This window comes from Tachypleus tridentatus, chromosome 5 (assembly GCF_004210375.1).
Source record: "Tachypleus tridentatus isolate NWPU-2018 chromosome 5, ASM421037v1, whole genome shotgun sequence".
NCBI lineage: Eukaryota > Metazoa > Arthropoda > Merostomata > Xiphosura > Limulidae > Tachypleus > Tachypleus tridentatus.
Window position 1 is genome coordinate 27973512 of NC_134829.1, and position 21838 is coordinate 27995349.

A 21838-nucleotide genomic window follows, 5' to 3' on the forward strand; every position below is an offset into this window, starting at 1 on the left:
CGAGTTATCTCGTCTATGGCACTGAACAGGTTAATACACTTATGATAAGTTTAAAACTCATTATGCACCACTATGAGTTATTGATACTTATATCTAAATTAAACCAGTTTATAACACAGTACACTACTTCATAAAAAAAAACTACTTTCTAATCAACAAGTGTTACAAATATACAATATACTCACTTCCTCAATTCCATCCACCCTGTAGAAATATATAAAAAAATATTGATATAATATTCTGAAATGTCAACCTTCATATAAAAAATTACATGTTAATTCTTAATAACTAGAAGTAATTCACATTATTATGTGTTGCTGCCTACAGTATTTTAGTCAGAGAATCCTTTCAGGTATTTTGATTGTTCTCCATATTACAGGGTTCCTAGCACTTCTGGATAACTAAATATAAGACCTGTAGATATTGTATTTGTGTGTTATTTATTGGAACAGATAACACTGCAAGAGTAATGTCACAGAAAAATACACCATCATTGACAATCCACTCAATTATTATGTTAAGATTAAAATTACTCCCATCCAAATTATAATTCAAATTATGATAACCCACATGCATTATCTTGTATTTATCATAATTAAAACATACCTGCCATTTATTTTCCCAACTCACTAAATGATCTAAATCCTTTTGTAAAGCAGCAGCATCCTCTTCATGGCTAGCAACACCCAAGACCTTGATATCATCAGCAAATTTAAATAACTTATTGACCATTACTTCATCTATGTCCTTAATATAAATCAAAAACAGCAACGATCCTAACACTGAGCCCCGAGGTACACCACTTGCAACATTAATCCAGTTTGACTGAACTCTATTTGTAACAACCCTCTGTTTTCTTCCATCAAGCCACTCTTTTATCCAGTAATTTATCCCTCACACCTACAGATATAACTTTCTTTACAATCCTTTTATGTGGTAATTTGTCAAATGCTTTCTGAAAATCCAGATACACCAAATCTACACCTTTCCTTCATCTACATATGTAGTAACATTTTCAAAGCATGTTCAAAGATTTTTAAGGCAAATTTTCCCTCGTGAAACCAAGTTTAGAAATGAATAAAATTTTAACCTTTGTTAAATTATCTTGGAAGAGTTTCATGTGGGCCAAGACAGAATGAACACAAAGAACTGTGATGCTGTTAAATATACATGCAGTGTGAAACAAACCAAAATTATGAAAAAGATGCAGAGTCAATACCCACAGTAATTAAACTTGAGACTCAAAAGTCTAAACTTTTAAATTCAAGACTTTTTTAAAAGCTTTAAAAATATAAGCTCAATTTAAATAACACTGTGTTAAATGTTAGGTAATGAGATTTCTTTTGTGTATTGTTAGCCATAACTTGCAGTGACGGGTAAAGTACTAAAAATATTTACTTGAATGAAAACACTCTTACTTTAGAAAATATTCACTTAAGTTAAAAAAAATAAAAGTACCTGTTGTTGATGTGTATTTAAGCAAAATTAAAATGTACCTAAGTAGAAATAAAGTTAAAAGTATCAACACAAAATAGATAATAACAATGTTATTATAAATAGCCTACATTCAACTTAAAGTCACATGTCAAAGGCACTACAAAATATAAACTCAACCAACTTTATTAAAACAATCAATATTACTGTTTATGGTACAGCTAGCTCTTCACACACACTGTTTAAAATTCAGCTTCAACAGCAGGCGAATTTCAATGTTCCTGTCAGATTAGATTGCTTCAGTATGAACAAGAACTATACAAAATTAAACATATGCTCACATGCTGCAACTTCATTGAACTTCCCACTGTTGTTTTTAGTAAAAACAAGTGTTTCTATAGATGATTATTTGTGTCACATATGACTGTCACAGTGGGACAATGTTATTACAGTCAATACTAGATGTAAAATGGCTGTGTTTTTTCTTGCTTAACAGTACAGTGAATACCACTGCTTGTGTTCTTATCTGAAAGATTAGGCATGCTCTGATTATGTAAACAAAAACAATCACCATGGCAACCAGTATGATTTTCTCCAGTTTTCTTCAGATGTAACAACCATTTTATAAAAGAAATGTAGTAAAGGAAAAATTAGATAATTTCTTCTTGATTTTACTTAGGTAAAGAATTTTCAGCATACTTAATTAACAGTAAATAAGTAGTAAACAAAGTAATCCTACTTCGTTACTCCATAACTCTGGCCATAAGCAGTTTATATCAACTAAGAACAAGTATCAGAAAATGATGTAAAGTGTAGTTTAAACTTTGCTCATGTAACAAGTACAACATTCATAGTCAAACTTTTTATATAAGTGATCACAACTGACAAGAATAAATATTTACAAAAATATAAATCTAAAACTTAGTTTTTACAAATTGAACTTGTATTACAAAATTGGTAAGAAACCAAATGTTTAGACAAATTACAGAAACAATAATTTAAAAGTTACAGAAATAACCAAGACTACCAAGTTACATCACAATAAAAAATACAAACTAAGCAGACAATAAATAAAAGATGCTATATGTAACATTTACAGGGTAAAGCCAGAAAGTTACTTCATCCATGAGTTTCATTTATCTATGGACATAAACAACCATATTATTAAAAAATATATTTTAGATAATATAAACGAATTTCAACTTGTATTGTGCTTCAAATTTCACATTCTTCAATTTTAATTTACAGAATAATATTTTATAACAGATAAGAAATTATTTTGTGATTGCTTCAAAATGTTTTGTTTTATTTACTGTTAGCACAGCTTAAAGAAATGTCACATACCATGAAGGTGGTAACTTGGTGTCTCTGGGTGATGTACTACCTCTCTCTACATCATGACATGAAACCAACGCAGCTCGATCATCTAAAGCCTAGAAATGCAACAAGGAATGAACATAAAATAAACTGTAATGCAGGACAATGCTGATTACCAGCACAATAGTTTCTTTTCCATACTACTAGACTTCGTTACTGCAAATAATTTAAGTGTATAGCTGGCAGTTTCTTTATTATACCACACAGTAATAAACTGCATATAATAAAGATGAACTTAACATTTCAAAAAATCCTTTGTGCACTCATTACAACTTTATAACAACCTATGACATCATAAAATTATAAGTTTTGATCTGAGTAATAAACTGGAAACATTTTCTATTACTAATTCTTCACACTCTGTATCCAGGAATAAAGTGATACAATATGCACTTTGTGAAAAGTGTTAATAAGAATATAAGTTTTTATTTTACACATTTAAAAAGTGTTGATGTTAATCTATTATACACATACAACAAATCAATCAAAAAATATATACTTTTATAATTCATTCACAAGAAAGCTGAAACTAAGCTTTAAATTATTCTTTTTATCCTTTTACAATATAAAATATTTCTACTAATTGTAATGAGCAAACCAGTTTTAAATTCTTATCACTTCAAAATTGTTTCATGAAAATAATTAATCATCGTACCTGCTCAGAGAAAATATGCCTGCTCTGTAAAGCATTATTTCTCATCAACACAAATACCTCAGTAAGGCTCCTAACAGCCATGCTGAGAACTTACAAATCACTCTTAAGTGTTATGAACAACCTGTAAAACAGATAGAAATGTATATTAAAATTAATGCAGATGTCAGATGTTACAGAATATTCATAAAAAAGTTTATTTTGATATTTAAAGCACTATTCAGAAACTTGAGCATAATCTCTAAAATTACCCACTTTTTTAAAACATGAGTTATACTCTAAACATTATGAAAACTTGAAAGTGTTTTTTAAACCAAATTTAGTATTTTGAGGTTCACAGAACAAATAATAATACTGAAGAAACTGAATTTCTGAACCTAAATCTTACTACTTACAAGATTAGTTATTATAAATTTAAAAGACTTGTATTCATATAAACCACATAAAAACAGTTAAAAACATATTTCAAAAGCCTTAAGTTGAAACTCCTGAATATATAGCTTATTTGGATTTACCATTAAATTCAAAAATTGGGGTACATGCAAGGTTTCCAAGACCACATACTTCCTGTGGATTTGGGATTACGTCTTTACATTTGCTTTCATTTTTAATCACCTATAGTACTACAGAATAAACAGTAAAGTTTTCAAGACAAAAATTAGATATTTCAGTAGAAAACAGGTTAAACTTATGATTTAGGCTAAATTTCAAAAATCTGATTTTTGAAATGTTGGGGTGCTCTTTAAGGGACAATTCTATCTTAAATACAAGTCTGATTATTTAGAAATGATTTGTTAAAATAGAGCATTAGCATCAAGAAGAGTGGGAGGGGGATTTATATGTAACTGAGAAAACTTCTAAAGCCTTAAACTGTATTAAATATGATTTTGTGAGCTATATCTACATGTACAAGGAGGTCCTTGATAAAACTTCAAATAACCTAATTACTTGTGTGATAAAAAGCCTACAGTCTTCTACTTAGTACCTTATGAACAGATTTAGAGATTTAGCTAGGAAGATATTGTAACACAACTATGTAATTTTTTGACTTGAAAATTAATTGTTAATAAATGGTGGCAGAAAGTCATTTGGTCCAGTAAAGTCATCCAATTTAAATACAAGTTCACATTTTTCTGTATGAAATCATAAAACATATTTGCAAAATAATCCAAGCTCTGTCACCCCAGAAATTTATAAGTCTTGAAGATAAAGAAAAATGTCAAAGAACAAATCTACATTTAAGAATCTACAGCTAAAATTCACAAACTCTAATATTAAAATTAATACATTACCAACCATTTTATTTACCATTCACACACTTTATAAAATCTGTCCAAACCACAAACAATATTGAACACCTAAATCAAGTCTCTTTAATGTTTACATGATCTAAAAAAAAACACGTAAAAATGTAAAACTCTTCTCACAGTTTAAGTAACATGAATGAGTTACTACCAGTCTCACAACCCATCTCTGCACTCTTTCTATAAATTTGTATAACTAATATATTGTAAGATAGACAAAACCTGATGAAATCTTACCAGATCATTAAGCAATACAGTGCAATAACCTTCTAATTAACTCCAAAATTCCTATAAAGGAGTACCAAAAGAAATAACTATTTGCTCTTTTCTTTGCATCTAAACACTCAGCAGAAAGCTTTATGATTTCACAAATAAGCACCTCCATTTAAGTACTTCTCTTTTTCTATGACACTCCTTTAACATAAAATATATGCATGTTATTTTCACATTTCCAAACCTCTAAATGTATGATTTTGCACTTCTCAATATTACATTTCTGCCTTTTCAATACGATGTCAAGGTCATATTGAACACAAAAAACATTTAATATAATCAGCTCCTTCCAGCACTTTAGCAAACTGAGAAATATTATTGACAAAGATGTTATCAAATTAACTTACACAAGTCTAAAGGTCCTAAAATAGAACTCTAAAAGAACTTACTAGTTGCAGTCTCCTTGATAGAAAAATATTCATGAACTATAATTTCTTTTCACTACTAATCCACATTTTAACTCTCCCATTATTCTCAGAAGCATTCATTCCAATAATGATGCTTTCTCAATCCAAAATAATAAGCACCACAAATTACTGAAACGATGGAAGAGGTTTCAACAGTTCAATTTGTTTTCATTGAAGCATACATGTGAAATTAAAAATGACATTATTTTTGTTTCAATCAATTTTTGGGGTCTTCAACTGGTTATCTGTTGAAAAGTCCACAATTAATAACATTAGCACTGGTGAAGTGATTATCATAGATAGTAAATGTAAGCTTCAGAAACTTAAACCAGAACTTATTATGTATCATTCTATTTTCTATTAGAATTGGCAAATAATGATACTATCATTGAGGGAGTTGATAAAACTGATATATCACATATTTTATTTGAATTCTGAAGATAGAAAGAATAAGACATTTTGGAAAGGTAAAGCATATCTCCGGTTCAGGCAATTTCACTTTCTGGGGGGTTGTATTTCAATACATATTTATTACAAGTGAAAGGATCTACATACAAGTCACTTAGACCTCACTCAGAACACCGTGTACAGTTTTGGGTCTCTATATCAAAGAACTGACACTGAATTACTAGGAAGAGTTTAGAGAACAGTTTCTAGACATAGTAAGACCATATTAGAAAGAAAGCATTAAGACCTTTTCTCTTATTTTTCTTTTCAAAATGAAGAATGAGGCTTAGTGACAGAAACAATGGGTAGGAGCTTATCTTACTAATTATTTTGTGTAATATTTTAGGGATAATAAGACTATTGGATGTACATTTAAGATGTGCAAAAAACAAACAAACAGGTTAGGCTCCAACAAAAAGTTTTACTTCTCTAAAATGGTGAATGACTGATGAAACCAGTTATCACTGGTAGTATTGGATACCAACACTTCACAATACTTTAATTTTCTGAAAAGAAAGGGGAATTCAAGTTTTTACTTTTACCCAAGATGAGTATGCAAAGATAGTTTTGAAAGTTCAAATTGTTCCTTATTTGACTTAATTATGTTACTAATAATAATAACTTTCAAGTAAAAATGATAAAGTGCATGTGCAAACTTGATTAAATTGAAGCTGTGTTATTTCTCTTCAGTTTTATTTATGTTACAATACAAACATTAAAGTTTTGTTAATACTACATTATTTATTTAACACCATATATAACTGTTTTCTTGAAACTGTTCATTTAGTCAGAAGAACTGGTGAAACAATGTCTTTTCAATCTTGAAAATGGTCAAGGACTTATTTTGTCAATAGGTTGATTGGTTGGCATTTTATGGGTCAAAGCAAAAGGGCTATTTGTACCACATGTTAACAAGAGAATATTAGGTTGGTGAACTTCTAAATAAAAGTAAAGAATGTGTAAGAATATCCTGTGCTAATAAATATTTTCACCCAATATCAAGGTTCTTCAAAATGGTTGTAATATGTCAGACACAGTAGTAGTTCAGATGCTATTTATATTACCAAACAACTTGACAACAACTGTTAATAAGAACTAGATATAGCTGGTAAAGTCTAATTTTTTCTTTTCTCAATTTCATTTATGTCACAAAATAGAATTAGGGTGAGGATTTCTGGCATAACTTATTCATTTTAACATCATATACAGTATTAACTGCTATTTTCTTAAAGTTGCCTGCTCATTATTTAATTTTGAGTACTTCAGTTGCATCACCCTTTACCATTTTTCTTTTGAAGGAAAATCAATTACGGATTTAAACCCAAATTCATGTGAAAAGCCCATAAATCCCTGGAATCACCCTTGTAGCTCTTAAGAATACTCTTTAACAAATCACTATCCCTTCCAAAATAAGAGGACCAAAACAGTACAAAATATTCCAAACAAAGCATAACTAGTTGCAATGTTTCTTAAAGTTCTATTAATATTCTCATACATAAAATACACAACTCAAAATAATTAGTGATGTCAAGAAAACCCACTTGAAGAGAAAAATATATATATGTAAAAATGGCTCAAAGTAGTATTAGCTGTATTACTTCCACTACAGCACTATCTCAAAGGCTTAAGAATTATATTAACCAATATTGTAGGAACCCCTTCCTCTAACTTATATTATAACTCTCATACATAACTTTACACTTATCATAATTAAACACCATCTGAAACTGTTTGTACTAGTAACCAACTGATCTAAATTTCTCAATAAAAACCACAGATATATATATATATATATATATATCAGCAAACTTAATAATGTAACAACTATGTGCCAATCAATGTCATCAACATAACTGTAGAATATTATTAGGTCCAGCAGCTTTATCTATGTTTGAACTAAAGCTGTTGATCAGAAAAAACATCAGATCTCTGTTACACATTCTCAAACATTTCCTCCAAACAAGCTTTTAGGGTCAGGATTTTGACACAAATAATCCCTAATGAAAAAACAACAAAAAAACTTTACAAGTTGGCTACCATATAAGTAGTTACTTATTACATTGGTTAATATATAATACTAGACCTACTTCTTTGCATTAAAATCTAAGTTTCTACTAAAGCAATGATTCTAACCAAGTAAAAGTTGACCAAGTGAAGTAAACCAAAAGACAAAGTCTGAAAACCTTTACACAGGAATTGATGAAGCCAGCAGTGACTACATAAATGGATTATCAAATGCAAGTATGAAGTTCTGCCAAACTGCATATTTCAATATAAAAAATGTTTCAATTTAATTTTTACAGCTTACTTACTAATTATTATTTTAACCCAAGTTACAGCCTTTACAGTGAGGATGATTTTTTTTATAAGTTTACCATTAAAACTCGTATGCTTAATAATGATCACCACACTAGCAATCAAAACATCATATATGTTCAAATACGTAATCTTCCTTACTCAAGGTACTGTAAGTGTAAGTGCTGTAACTTGTAACAAAATGATTAGTCAAGACTACCCACAATCTATGTACTTTACAAAATGAAACAAAAACGCCGAGGTTCTGTAAAATTAAAATTGTGTGAGATTGTGCAAGATGCGAAGTTTCTTTAGAAATATGAACACAATGTTTTCTATTATTGATGCCGAAATGAACGAAGATCAAGAATCATTTCCCGTAATTATCATGAATAAGTCTAGTTTTTGAAAATGATTTAACGTGTTAAAACCTTGAAACATAACACTGAACTGCCAACTACGTTAGAGAATTGTTATGCCTCGTGGCTGTTTCACTAATATTACAACAAATGTAAAAAAAACAAAAAACTAATGTCAATTATCACTATCAAATTGTAAACTGCATTAGCATTAATACTAATACTTCCATATCATATTTATAAAGAAATTTAAAGAAGAAAAGAAAAACCTCATACAATCATACAGATTTCGAGTTTCATGACGCCACTGACAACACCTAATCAGACTTTCTTGGCATTTCATATAGTAAGAATTAAGGCTTTCCGATTGATAAAGTATATTCAATTATTGTACAGGGTGAATGCTTAACTGAGTTCAAACAATTTTGACTTAATTTCTAATTCTTCGCACAGTTACTTTCAGATGCGGTAAAAACGCCAGTGTTCAATAGCAACCTGTTACAAGAAGCAGCAATTCGTTTTCAGTATACCTACGTGGATATATGTTGTTTTTATTAAGTTTTAACGAAAAAAAGTGTAAAATTAACATTTTAAATAAAGGAAATTTTGAGATAGTTTATAAATACAGGAATAAGCAGAAAAACGAAAACACTAGATAAACGTACACTTTGAGCTGAATTTAGCTCAATTTCAATATACTGTTGTTTTGGATTTTCAGTAATGTTAACATTGCCCATCAATTTTATAATATTTGGCCTTTTGGCACTTAATATAAAATAAGGTTTCCCTGTTGCCGTATCTCTATCATTACTCTCATAATAATACGGGCTCCCACTAGAACAGTGGTAAGTCTACGGATTTGCAACGCTAAAATCAGCGGCTCGATCCCCGCGGTGGGCTCAGCAGATAGCTCGATGTGTCTTTGCTATAAGAAAACACACACAATATGAGTAATAATTTATTATTCTCTATAAGGACATGTATATAAATTTATTTCGATGTTTATTCTGTTTTTTTTACGATTCCAGTTACAGTCTTACTTCTTCTTATAGTTTATTATTTCTCACCCTTTATTTATTAGAACCATCTTTATTCGCTTGTTTTATAGCTTTGTAATTATTATTCTGATCCTGTTTCTCAACAACGTCAAACAAATTATTTCCTTCGACCATATTAAGGTTACGTATGCCATCCTCCTCCAAGTGACTTCTAACAGCAGTGTTATGTGTTAGACACTAGCTTTTTAACAGTCACACAGCATTCGATGTCTTTATTTATAAAGCCATGTAACACTTTAATTTCTTTTTTTACACAATGTGGTATCTTGTCATTCAGAATTCCTCCTACATTACCGTGTTTTCCAGCAATACTATGCTGCTTAAGCATAATTTTTATTTTCTTACCAGCCCAGTAGAGCAGCGGTATATTTGCGAACTTACCACGCTAAAAACCGGGTTTCGATACTTGTGACGGCTAGAAAACCGATAGCGCGTTGTATATCTTTGTGCTTATTTCCAAAACAAACAAACTTCTCAGCCTTACGGCCTATATTCTTTCTCTGAGAAGAAACAACCATTATAGAGTTCTCAAAAGACCTAAATATTTCATTCCTATTTAATGCAATAAAATCAGTTTGATCCTACTTTGTTTTTGGTTTTTCACAAAAGTATTATATTTTATTTTTTCTATCTTAGCAGTGTAAAGTATACGTTTGTTCATTTTTTTTTTCCATTGGCAGTGCCTTGTGTCAAATGCTGATATTTCAACCATCCATGTAGCATTTGATGTCTTTGATTAATATAGGCAAGTATCATTTCATCCTCTTTTATAACACTATCTAGCAAATTTTGTTTAAGGACTTTATGTGCATTGTTTTGTTTTCTGATCACTCGTGTTATTTTTCTAACTTTATGAACTATAGTCTTTCTCTGAATTAAAGTTTTACTGTTGGAAACGTCTTCATTCATTTCATTTTCTCTGATACCACCTACCTCAAGCTCACTCGTTATTCAAAATTCATTTACAACATGATTTATTTCTTCTTTCGTCTTTTGTATTTCGGAAGTTCGATGTATTTGGTTATTTCACACAGTAGTGCTTATTGGTACACGTTTATTTTTTACAACGTCATATAGAATATTATATCTATTATTAACAACGAAGCTTTCTCTTTTCTTTGATAGATTGTTTAGGCAGAGTATTCATGATGAAACTTTGTAGAATGGACGGCAACTGCCTGTTGTGGAGACACAAGTGTAAAGGACGACGTTTAAAAAGTCTTCCACCTTTCGTCTTCAAGTCAGTGTGTATCACTCACTCACTGTTCTGGCAGTTGTTTTGGAACAAGGTTAATATTTCTGAGAAAATATTAACCCCCAGGGTCGCTCGAAGAGTAAACAGCCCTCCTTCAACTTCGCACTTGGTAGAAGTTAAGAATTTTGACTAGGTGGCTATTGATAATTTTAGACTCAAAGGGTTGACAAGTTTAACATGAATCTGGTTTATGCGAATCTGGTAGGCATGACAGCTGAAAAAGAGGAGGCAAAGGCAAAGAAACAAGTTGTCGGCATACTGGACGAAATATCAACTCAAACCACACAATTCAGGGCCGGGCGAGGATGTTGCCTTGGCGGAGATTTAGAGATCCAATGCCTTGGATTTAGGTGTGTAGGAAACAGTCAGCGTGTGTGTGGGTGTTGTCGGTCTTATAGTGCCTTGGTGAATTGTGGAGAGCGTGTTATGATTGGTTGGATTATTACTGTTTCTGATTGGAGGAGAGATTTCCTGAAGATTCAACCAATGGTAGCCACTGGTTACTCACCTTTAGTCCAGAATCTCATTTAAGTGAAGGTTTAATAGTGTTAATATAAAATAATTCTTTGATTTTTCTTGTCTTCCAGAAGTTGTCTGTGTTGATGATTCTAGTTTTCTCCCAGTTTATTCTGTGTCCAGTTGACGTGGCATGCTCTGCAATGGCTAAATTTTGTGTTTTTGTGAGTCTTGTACTATTTTTATGTTATTTTATTCTTGTCGTGGGTTTTCTTTCTGTTTCTCCAATGTATGTGTCTTTGCAGGAACACGGAATTTCATAAATGACGTTTTTGAGATTCTCACTGTTTGTTTTTTTCGCGTTTTAATGTGACGGTCAATCCCACTATTCGTTGGTAAAAGAGTAGCCCAAGAGTTGGTGGTGGGTGGTAATGACTAGCTGCCTTCCCTCTAGTCTTATCCTGCTAAATTAGGGACGGCTAGCAGAGATAGCCCTCGAGTAGCTTTGTGCGAAATTAAAAAAAAACAAACAAACAAAAGCAAACTATTTCTTCGGCCATTTTTCTCGTTAGAACAGCTATTTATTTGGAGGTTTTGTAAAAGCTTGAAAGTTGTTACATATACTTGTAAAACTAGAAAATGCAGTGTTAGATAATGGTGAATAATTATGGTCACACAGCTGACCACAGACAGTGATTGAGGAAATAGTTGTTCCACGGAAAACAATTTTCACATGTTATATCATTTTTAAGTGCGATTAATCCGGTTTAATACATTCGAACTCGATACAATTACGTTTTAAGTAACTAATTGTTGATAACATATACCCACATCATTATTATTTTCTTTCATTTCTCTATATTTTTTGAAGTTTACAAAATAAAATATTTAAGCAGACGATTTTGACAAAGCACCTCAGTATTTCATGCAAAAGACAATAATTTACCAGCATTGGTTAACTTCCATATCATAATATGCCATCGGTATATATCCTTTGTTGTCATAGCAATGGTTGGTTTAATGACGTTCTTGTTGGAATTTGAGTTCTGTTCATTACTCATTATTGGATAATATTGTTCCAATTTCAATTTTTCGATGGAAAAATGACATATTATATAATAACGTTTAATTAATAGAGAATTGTCAATATTTTTGTAGTACAAGCAAGCTTCGTTTCTGTGAAAAGATAATGGCTATCTTAAATGAATGTAACGGCTTTTGCCGCAAAGTTGTATGACTAGAAAAATTGTGAGAATTAGAGGAAATTGTCTACTTTTTGCATGTTATTAGTATATGTTCGTTGGTGCATTATTTAAGTAAATTATGTAGTGCATTGCAACTATTAGTATAAAAAGTATGATTAAGTGTCATTGACAATCGACAGCAAGAAAAAGAAATTCAAGGTAAGTACTTTATTTCATGTTCATTCTTTAATTATTATTACAAAAGTAACTAAAATGTAAAAAATGTCATACCTTTGGTGTTAATTAATGTCAGATTAGGGGAAATAACTAATAATAATAACATAATAAACTGTTTTCACGAGATATGCCCGAGATTAGCCTATGCGTAATGCAATTTGATAGAATAATGGGAGTTGTACATTCACCAAGTGACTTATTATTTATAATCATACAAATAGTCTCATTTGTTTGTTTGTTTTGGAATTTCGCACAAAGCTACTCGAGGGCTATCTGTGCTAGCCGTCCCTAATTTTGCAGTGTAAGACTAGAGGGAAGGCAGCTAGTCATCACCACCCACCGCCAACTCTCGGGCTACTCTTTTACCAACGAATAGTGGGATTGACCGTCACATTATACGCCCCCACGGCTGGGAGGGCGAGCATGTTTAGCGCGACGCGGGCGCAAACCCGCGACCCTCGGATTACGAGTCGCACGTCTTACGCGCTTGGCCATGCCAGGTCAAATAGTCTCACACTGCTAAATTAGGGACGGCTAGCGCAGATAGCCCTCGAATAGCTTTGTGCGAAATTCAAAGACAAACAAACAAACACACTATATTGAAGCTAGTAGTGTCAAATCTATAAAAATTTTAATACAATACAAAGATGTTACATTGGCTGTCATAACGACTAATCCGCGTTGAAAGAGTTTTAACAGACAAACATTCATTAATTCTGTTTGGCGCGAGAGTGTATGTTCTGTCACATAATCTGTGCGTAGTTTCCCCAGTATAGAGCTGTTTACATCTAGTACAGCAAATGCAATAAATAATGCACTCTGATGTCCAGGTGGATTGGTTTGTTATAAATTTCACGCAAAGTTTCACGAGGGCTATTTGCACTAGCCGTCTTTAATTTAGCAGGGAAGGCAACTAGTCATCACCACCCAGCGCCACTCTTGGGATTGACCACACATTATAATGCCCCACAGCATGTTTGGTGGAATGGGTATTCGAACCCGCAACTCGCAAATTGCGAGTCGAGCGTCTTAAACCATGCCATGCCTCAGGTGAATTGACCTTTTACGTGAAAGATAAAGATAGAATTGGAGAAAGTCTATAAGTTTGTGATATAAATGCACGTGATGCGACTAGTTCGTCCACACGGATGAGTTATGTTACTTTGTGCAAGTAAAGACACTTCAATCTATCATATGAACTCTACTAAACAGTATTTCAAGTTCATTTCACATTTGAAAGAAATTAAAGGTGGTGTGTTAGAATTGTGACTTGTTAATAGGGTCAAGTTGAGTTGGACAGTTTTGCTAATCTGTCTGGCTAAAAATGATATGAAAGAACTAAAGGAACTCTGTCACTAAATAGTTTGTCTTTAGAGTGGAAACAGTTCAGACTTTTCATTGGTGCTTTACATTTGAAGTCAGCGTTGTTGTAGCACATATGTCTGAAATGTAGGAATTGTCCCTTAGGAATAGTGCGTTTGTGCTCGGAGAGATGGAAAGAATTAAAGTGTAAATAGAACTGGATGTCAGTGGGTTTGTAGTGTACGCCGGTAACAAATGTAGATGTGGAAATGTCAATAGTGATTTTTGTTTGTTTTAAATTAAGCACAAAGCTTACAATGAGTTATCTGTACTCTGCCCACCACGAGTGTCGAAACCCGGATTCTAGCGTTGTGAGTCTGCACACATACCGCTGTGTCACTGGGTGAGGGGCTAGTGATGTCTAAAAAAATATTTTTATTACCAGAAATTTGAGAAGTAAATTTAAGAACTGGGTGATAAATTTCGGCATAATGAATGAAAAGGTCAAGTTTGCTTTTCTGTCCAGTAAAAAAAAGACCTAAAATGTCGTCGATGCACCTGATAAAAATGGTAGGAACTTTTGAGTGAAGATACCGAAACGTTGTTCATCTGCGTAAACAACAAAAAAGGTTTGCATGGGATGGACTTATTTTGGCTCCCATGGCAATACCTTGTAACTGTTGATACATCCTTGTGTAAATTAATTGAAACAAGACGGAAAATTACGATTTTTTTCAATTTTTTGCGTTTTATTTCTGAGAATCTAAAAATTACTCACAAATTAATACATGATATGACCGCTTTTATTTTTCAGAAGATCGTTAATCCGCTTGGCATCGAGTCCACGAGTTGACTGAAATCTTTACTAATTTTTGGATCGCGGTACCACACCTCAATTATGGCCTCAATTAGCTTATCTTTCGTAGTACAGTCTTTTCTCCAAAGTCTTTCATTATCGCCCAAATATTTTCAATAGGATTTAAGTCCGGAGAGTTTCCAGGCCAGTTCAGCACCTTTATTCGCGTTGTAGTCATAAAATTCTTCACAAGTTTCGATGTGTGGCAAGGAGCCAGATCTTGCTGAAAAATGCCAGATCCATCTGGAAATATCTTTTCCAATTCTGGAACGACTCTTCTCTGCAAAGCTTCGATGTACTGTGGTCCTCGCATCATACCTTCTACGATATCTAAGCCTCCGACGCCATAGTAGCTGAAAATGCCCCAAGACATCTTCTTCAAGGGATGTTTTACGAACTGATTGATGTGAGATTCTCGAAGTTTCTCACCTGGAGATCTGCGAACATGCAGACTTCTTTTACCCTGTATAAAGAAATGAGTCTTGTCACTGAATAACACCTTCCTCCATTGTTCTTGAGTCCAGTTCTTGTATTTCAGATCCCATTGATACCGTTTTTTCTTTGTTGAGTTGGTGAGAAGTTGTTTTTTGACTGGTCTCCTTGCCCTTCTAACGCAATTTTGAATGACGTAATATTCCTCAAAATTTCGTCATATATCCCAAAAATAGATCGACCGTACTGCAAATCAAAAGCATTCAAACTCAGTCAGAGAAGTATGGTGTTTGTTGAGTTACTTCTTCTGTTTAGGAAATGTTTAAGATAAATCATTCCGTTGTTGTGGGGTGTAACAGTGTATAGAGATTGAAAGTCCATAGTAAAAAATGTAATCAATGCAGATGGTAGAGTCAAACTTGTTTAACCCTTAACTTCTTTTATTTTACGGCCCGGCATGGCCTAGCGCGTAAAGGCGTGCGACTCGTAATCCGAGGGTCGCGGGTTCGTGCCCGCGTCGCGCTAAACATGCTCGCCCTCCCAGCCGTGGGGGTGTATAATATGACGGTCAATCCCACTATTCGTTGGTAAAGAGTAGCCTAAGAGTTGGCGGTGGGTGGTGATGACTAGCAGCCTTCCCTCTAGTCTTACACTGCAAAATTAGGGACGGCTAGCACAGATAGCCCTCGAGTAGCTTTGTGCGAAATTCCCAAACAAACAAATCTTTTATTTTACGTTTGTTAACATTAGGTTCACGGCAGATTTTTACTACAATGTTCAGTACCGCGAACCTAATGTTAATAAACGTAAAATAAAAGAAGTTATTTAATAAAATTATACAAAACTATAATAAATGAAAAGGAAGGAATAGATATATATTTATGCTAAGGTAAAAATTATATTCATGACGTCACCATAAAATGTTTAACATTTGTTAAATTACATAAAGTTTCTGATGATGTAACTGCTGTGAAACGTTGTTTTATTACACATATTTTTTAAATCCCACATAAGCTATTTTAATTTTTAAAGTGTATGAGATAACCTCAGTTTTATCATACGCTATCTCCGTTTTATCCATCACGACAAAACGCACCCTAGATTTTAGCATTGTAAGTCCGTAAACTTATTGTTGATTCATTGAAGACCTGTAGGAAACATCCAAATAACTAAATTAGAGTAACTTTTTTCTAAGTTCTACAAAATAATATTGATAACATTTGATGAAGTTTTAGTCTTAAAATCAACAGAACAATTATTGTGTAACTTAAATTTCATTCCATTTTCTATAAATACAGTTCTTGATTGTATAACAGCTGAATGCATAAACGTTGATTTTCTAACAATTTATTTTGAAGTAACTGGAGTACTCGTACTTTAGACAGAAGTTATGTAAATTCGTGATTAATGAAAGGGTATCTTATGATATGAGAAGTTGCTTCCTTTATATGTAACTGTAAGAAACGCAAAAATGCCCATAAAATTGCAAAACACAAAATCTGAAACTACAAGCCTGAATGTATTTCCACATGGATCTAGTAAACATCCGTACCAAATTTTGTGAAGATGCATCTAGAGGGGGCAGAGCAATAATAACAAACAATCACAAAAACCGCAGAACAAAAAACGGAAACCTCAAAAAATTTGTGTTTATCGCCTCATTAATCCAATGAACCCCCATATCACATTTGGTGAAGCTACATCTAAAGGAACTGAAATAGTTACATGGACATACAATAGACAACACTGTTATATTTATATAGCTCCGGAGTGAACATTACTCTTTTCCTATATTAGAATGCTGACTTTTAAATTTTGATTCACCCTGTATCCACTGGTTCAATGAGATTAGGTAATTACTTAAGGTTTTCTCCATTCTAAAATACAAAAATATTTTCGAAATTTTGTTCATTTGCTATGTTACACTTGTCACAAATTATCCATTCAAGTCACCTTAAACATTATTAAATAAATTCCTTCCATTAATTAAGACTCAGGTTTACTTATTGGGTTCTCCTTTGTTAAACTTTGGCTCTTTTTTTATCCTCAATTTACTATAATATTCTCGATAAGGTTGCTGTTATCATAGCATTCAAAAATACTGTTTTGATACAAAAGTTACCTTGGGTTTGATAAATTATCATATCTAACTAAAAGATACATCAATCAAATACATATGCTGGTAAAAGTGGGCACCCATGATTGCAGAAACAATCATGCTGTTATTGTTTTGTTATTGCAAAGCTGCACAATGGGCTGTCTTCATTCTCTCCGCTCCGAAATTTTGAACCCTGGATTTTAAATCCGTAAACAAAATTTTAATGTGCGTATTATTTTTTCATTCTGTCTCATCTTTCATACCTTATAAAACATGTAAAGAAGTTTTCAGAAGAGTTAATATTTGTGACCCTTTTATAATTTCGCGCAAAGCTACATAAGGGCTATCTACGTTAGCTGTTCCTAATTTAGCAGTGTAAGACTCGAAGCAAGGCATCTAGTAATCACCACCCACCGCCAACTCTTGGGCTACTTTTTTACCAATGAATAATGGGATTGACCATAACTTTATAACGCCCCCACAGCTGAAAGGGCGAGCATTTTCGGTGTGACGGGAATTCAAACCCATTTATGTGACGTTAATGAGTTCGTCTCACTTTCACAACATCTTATAATAATAAAATCCATTTTGAGCATATGTTTTTAAAATAAAAAGGAGAAGACCTTACAATGGAACTCCTAAGTCTCTCTCTTCTAATTATTTAGAAAACAGATTCACCTAACAAGTGCAGTAGAAAGTGATTCCCAACTGCATACGTGAAGAATGATGCTAGTCAACAGGGAATTTTAGATGGTTCAAATGATGGTTGAAAAAATGTGTTTTCAAATATAGCTATTAAAGTATATTGTTTTAATATTTGATTTTAAAAAGTGCTTTTAAGAATGAATTGTGTACTAAGCCGTTCAAAACTTTTGAAATCAGTAATGAATTGCTCTTAGTTACAAAACAAAAAAAAAAAAAAAAGAACCTCTGAACTAAGACATTGCATATACTTTCTGTTATTAAAATATTATGTTACAGAAAGTGACAGTTATGGTTTATACAAACAATTAAGATGCTAACCTTGCAACTTAAAATCCCGTATTTTGCACTGAGACTGGTTTTCAGTCTCGTGGATGGCGCCTGATCCTGTGAAAATTAGTATCATTGTTGTTGTTTGTTTGGTTTTTCTACATAATGCAATGCTGTCTCAGTCTGAAACAAGTCGTTTGAGAGTGAAATAATTAACTGAAAGTTACTTTCATATACAGTATTTTCAATAAAGACGCTTAACCGAGATTAAGAGAGTTCAGAATTTTGTCCTGCAAAACATTTTCTGGTAAACTTCCAATAATTGTATGACTTCTACCCTATTACTGTATTACAGTCAGCAGGTATTTCTCTTCTGTAGTACAAAATACTCTTAATGACGCATATGACTTCTTCTATTCCTTTCTACCAAACTATAACTTTTTATTTGGCAGTATTGTTCAGACAATTTTTCTTGTTTTGCTTTTGATGCAAATCTTGATTTTAATAGTTTAATTTCTGAAATGGAATTTTTCCTAATTTTGTATCTTTACACTAAAGAAATTTTCTTCTGAGGATGTTAATACAATTGGGGTTGTTTCAGTCAATTTACTTTTGAGGGAAATGGTTGGCATTATGTAGACATCTTTTTGATACCAGGTGATGGGTCCTTAGATCAATCTATCAATTTCCCATATTTACATGTGCCATGTTCATGAGTCAGAGGTATTAAATTCACTCAGATCTCATAAACTTGAGGCAAAGATGGTGTTATCTTCTTTCCTACCACTGTAAGATGGCTGGATTTTGGATTGTAGTTGACTTGCCTCCAGTATGGTCCTCTTTTCTACCCCACATGAATGTAGGTTCCTGTTGGCCTTGGTTTTGGATTGTAGTCGACGTATTGCAAGTATGATCTTCATCCTGCCATCATGTAGATGTCAGTTCCCAGAGGCATGAGCTTTGGAAATAGTTGGCTTGCTGTTTATGGTTTATCATGCCCAAGCCACTCTACAGCTAGGGGCAAATCCTTTCATTTTATGAAATTTTACACTTCTGGGATTGAGTTTCATAAATGCTTCATGGATTGGATCACTTTCCAGCCATAGTTATTTCTTACTTGGGTGTGCTACTCTGTTTTTTGCCTATATATATGTGACATCTTTCTACAATGGGAGGAGAGTATACTTGGCTCAGAAGTGGTATGGTTCCCATATCAGATCTTAGAATTTGACTATTTCATTCGAGGGAGTATCCTTCACACACTTCTGAAGGATGCTTTTTTTTCTTTCTCTCACACTGGTCCCTCCACCTCTTCAATGTGGAATTCTAGCTGTGCATGTGAACAGAGGTAATGTTCCATGTAGGAAGTTGTTATTTTCCTGCACTGAAAATATATTTACAGTAGGTACTTATCTCTACTCATGCTTCCCACCCTTCTTATCTATGGTACACTATTGCTTCCACCTTCTTTCAAAACCTAAAGTGATGGTTTAATAGAATGAAACTTAAGGCATCCCATGTGTCATTAGAGCATGCCACATCCTATTGGTGAAGGGTTAATGCATGATGATTTGCATGAGAGGTGCATTAGAATCAACCAATCCCAATTGGAGGGAGAAAGAAGGCTTTTGGTGTGCATACAATTATGTTTGTTTAAAGAGGGTATAACTGAATGAGAATAACCATTTATGTGAATAGAGGCAAGTACTTATCAGATATACATTTTCATTGTAGGAAACTTATAGCATGAGTAAGTGGTGACTTTAAACATTTGGGATGATCATTACATTAATTTGTTTGATTTTTGTCTTACAGATTTTGTATTGCTATCAAGAAAAACTGAAAATGGAAATGTTCAACATTTTGTATAGAAAGCATTTTTCTCAGGGCACTTGAGCTGTCATATATATTGTTCTGAATAATTACTTTATAAAATAGTTGCTTTTCTTTAATATTTCTGGAATTATAGAAGTTAACCTTTGTTATATATTGTACAGTTAATTTAAAAAAAAGGAAATGAAAAACTGAACTAAATGTAGAAATTTCTTCTACAAAATTTTTTAGAAACTTGTAAAGAAGTTCTTTGCACATTATTATAAATCTTGGTATTCTGAATTATAGAAAATGTGTACACTCGAAGAAGTGAAAATAATGAAAGACATGGAAATGAGGAACACAGATAAGAAAAAACTTCTTTCAAGATAATTCTAAAACCAGAAATTACAGTGCCAGGTTTTACTGTTCACTTTGATCATCCTGGAAGTTCTGAAGACAGCAAGGAGAGTTTAGAGAACTTAAGTAAAAGTGGAAGTAGTCTTTACAGTGACTCTGTGACTGCTCCTGCACTCACAGCAGCTTCAAGTAGTAATTTTATTATGAAACAAGCTAATACTTTAGGAAGTCAAAATGTGACAATTTAAAGTGTTTCTCAAGGTAGAAAATTTGCACAGAAACAGGTAAAACATAATCCTTGTGTATGTTACCTGAGTAATAGAGACAGTCTTTGTAATAAAAGTCTAGGTTGTGAAGTTTCTACAATTAAAATTTCCATTCCTATGTTTTTTAAAGACTTAAGAACTGTTGGGTCAAAAAATTATCAAAAACAGTCACAATCTCCTTGAAAACCTACACTTATGAAAACTGTTTGTGCCAAACATGTTTGCCCTTTCAGCCATGGGGGCATTATAATGTGATGGTCAATCCCACTATTCGTTAGTAAAAGAGTATTCCAAGAGTTGGCAGTGGGTGGTGATGACTAGCTGCCTTCCCTCTAGTCTTACACTACTAAATTAGGGACGGCTAGCACAGATAGCCCTCGAGTAGCTTTGTGCGAAATTCAAAAAACAAACTTAGAGAACATGATATTTTTCTGTAATAATGAAAAATTTTAAAAAGTCCTTGTTTCTTTTTAGATCTCTCTTTAACAGAATATTATGGAATATTTGTGGTACTTGAGTAATTTTTACTGATTGAGGGTTAGTTAACTTCATGACAACAATGCTGTTGTATGCCCTTGTTTACATCAGTTTATCTAATGAAAATAGAAACAGATAGGTTATTAATAAACAATGTGTCGTTAATTTAACTTTAAAAAAAATTGATAGCATCAAAATAAAAAATTATATAGTGATAATGTAGTTGTAGAAATTTAATTCCACTATTTGTTTAAGTATATTCAAATTTATAGTGTTTTTATTGAATATTTCTGGCTTTTCTTGGAAACATTTCTTATTTATAAATGATCTTTTATCACTTGTTTAGTACAGAAAGTAAGTAATAATTTATACATCCAAATAATATTTCTTAAGGTACTTTAAGTTATAAAATTTCATTTATTTTCTGAGTAATACTGTTGCTGAAATTTTTCAATGAAATCATTAAAATGATATAAATTATGGGATACCATAATTCAATATTGTATTGCATGTCTACATAAGATA

At 32.5% G+C, this 21838-nt stretch overlaps 1 protein-coding gene across 5 annotated transcripts in view; it reads right to left on the reverse strand.

Moving 5' to 3' along the window:
• The window catches only part of LOC143250803 (syntaxin-16-like), a 31859-nt gene extending 22770 nt beyond the window's left edge, over positions 1 to 9089 (reverse strand). The window contains exons 1-4 of one of the 5 annotated variants that reach the window (XM_076501820.1): positions 8825 to 9089; positions 3467 to 3587; positions 2779 to 2867; positions 186 to 204 (exon numbers count right to left, since the gene is read on the reverse strand). In XM_076501820.1, coding sequence (XP_076357935.1) covers positions 186 to 204; positions 2779 to 2867; positions 3467 to 3547 — 189 coding nt within the window. In that variant the 5' untranslated portion in view covers positions 3548 to 3587; positions 8825 to 9089. Of the gene's footprint in view, positions 1 to 185; positions 205 to 2778; positions 2868 to 3466; positions 3588 to 5429; positions 5577 to 8206; positions 8690 to 8817 lie in introns of those variants that run through there. The other 4 variants (XM_076501821.1, XM_076501823.1, XM_076501824.1 and 1 more) reach the window with 4 other exon arrangements.
• Positions 9090 to 21838: the final 12749 nt, after the last annotated feature.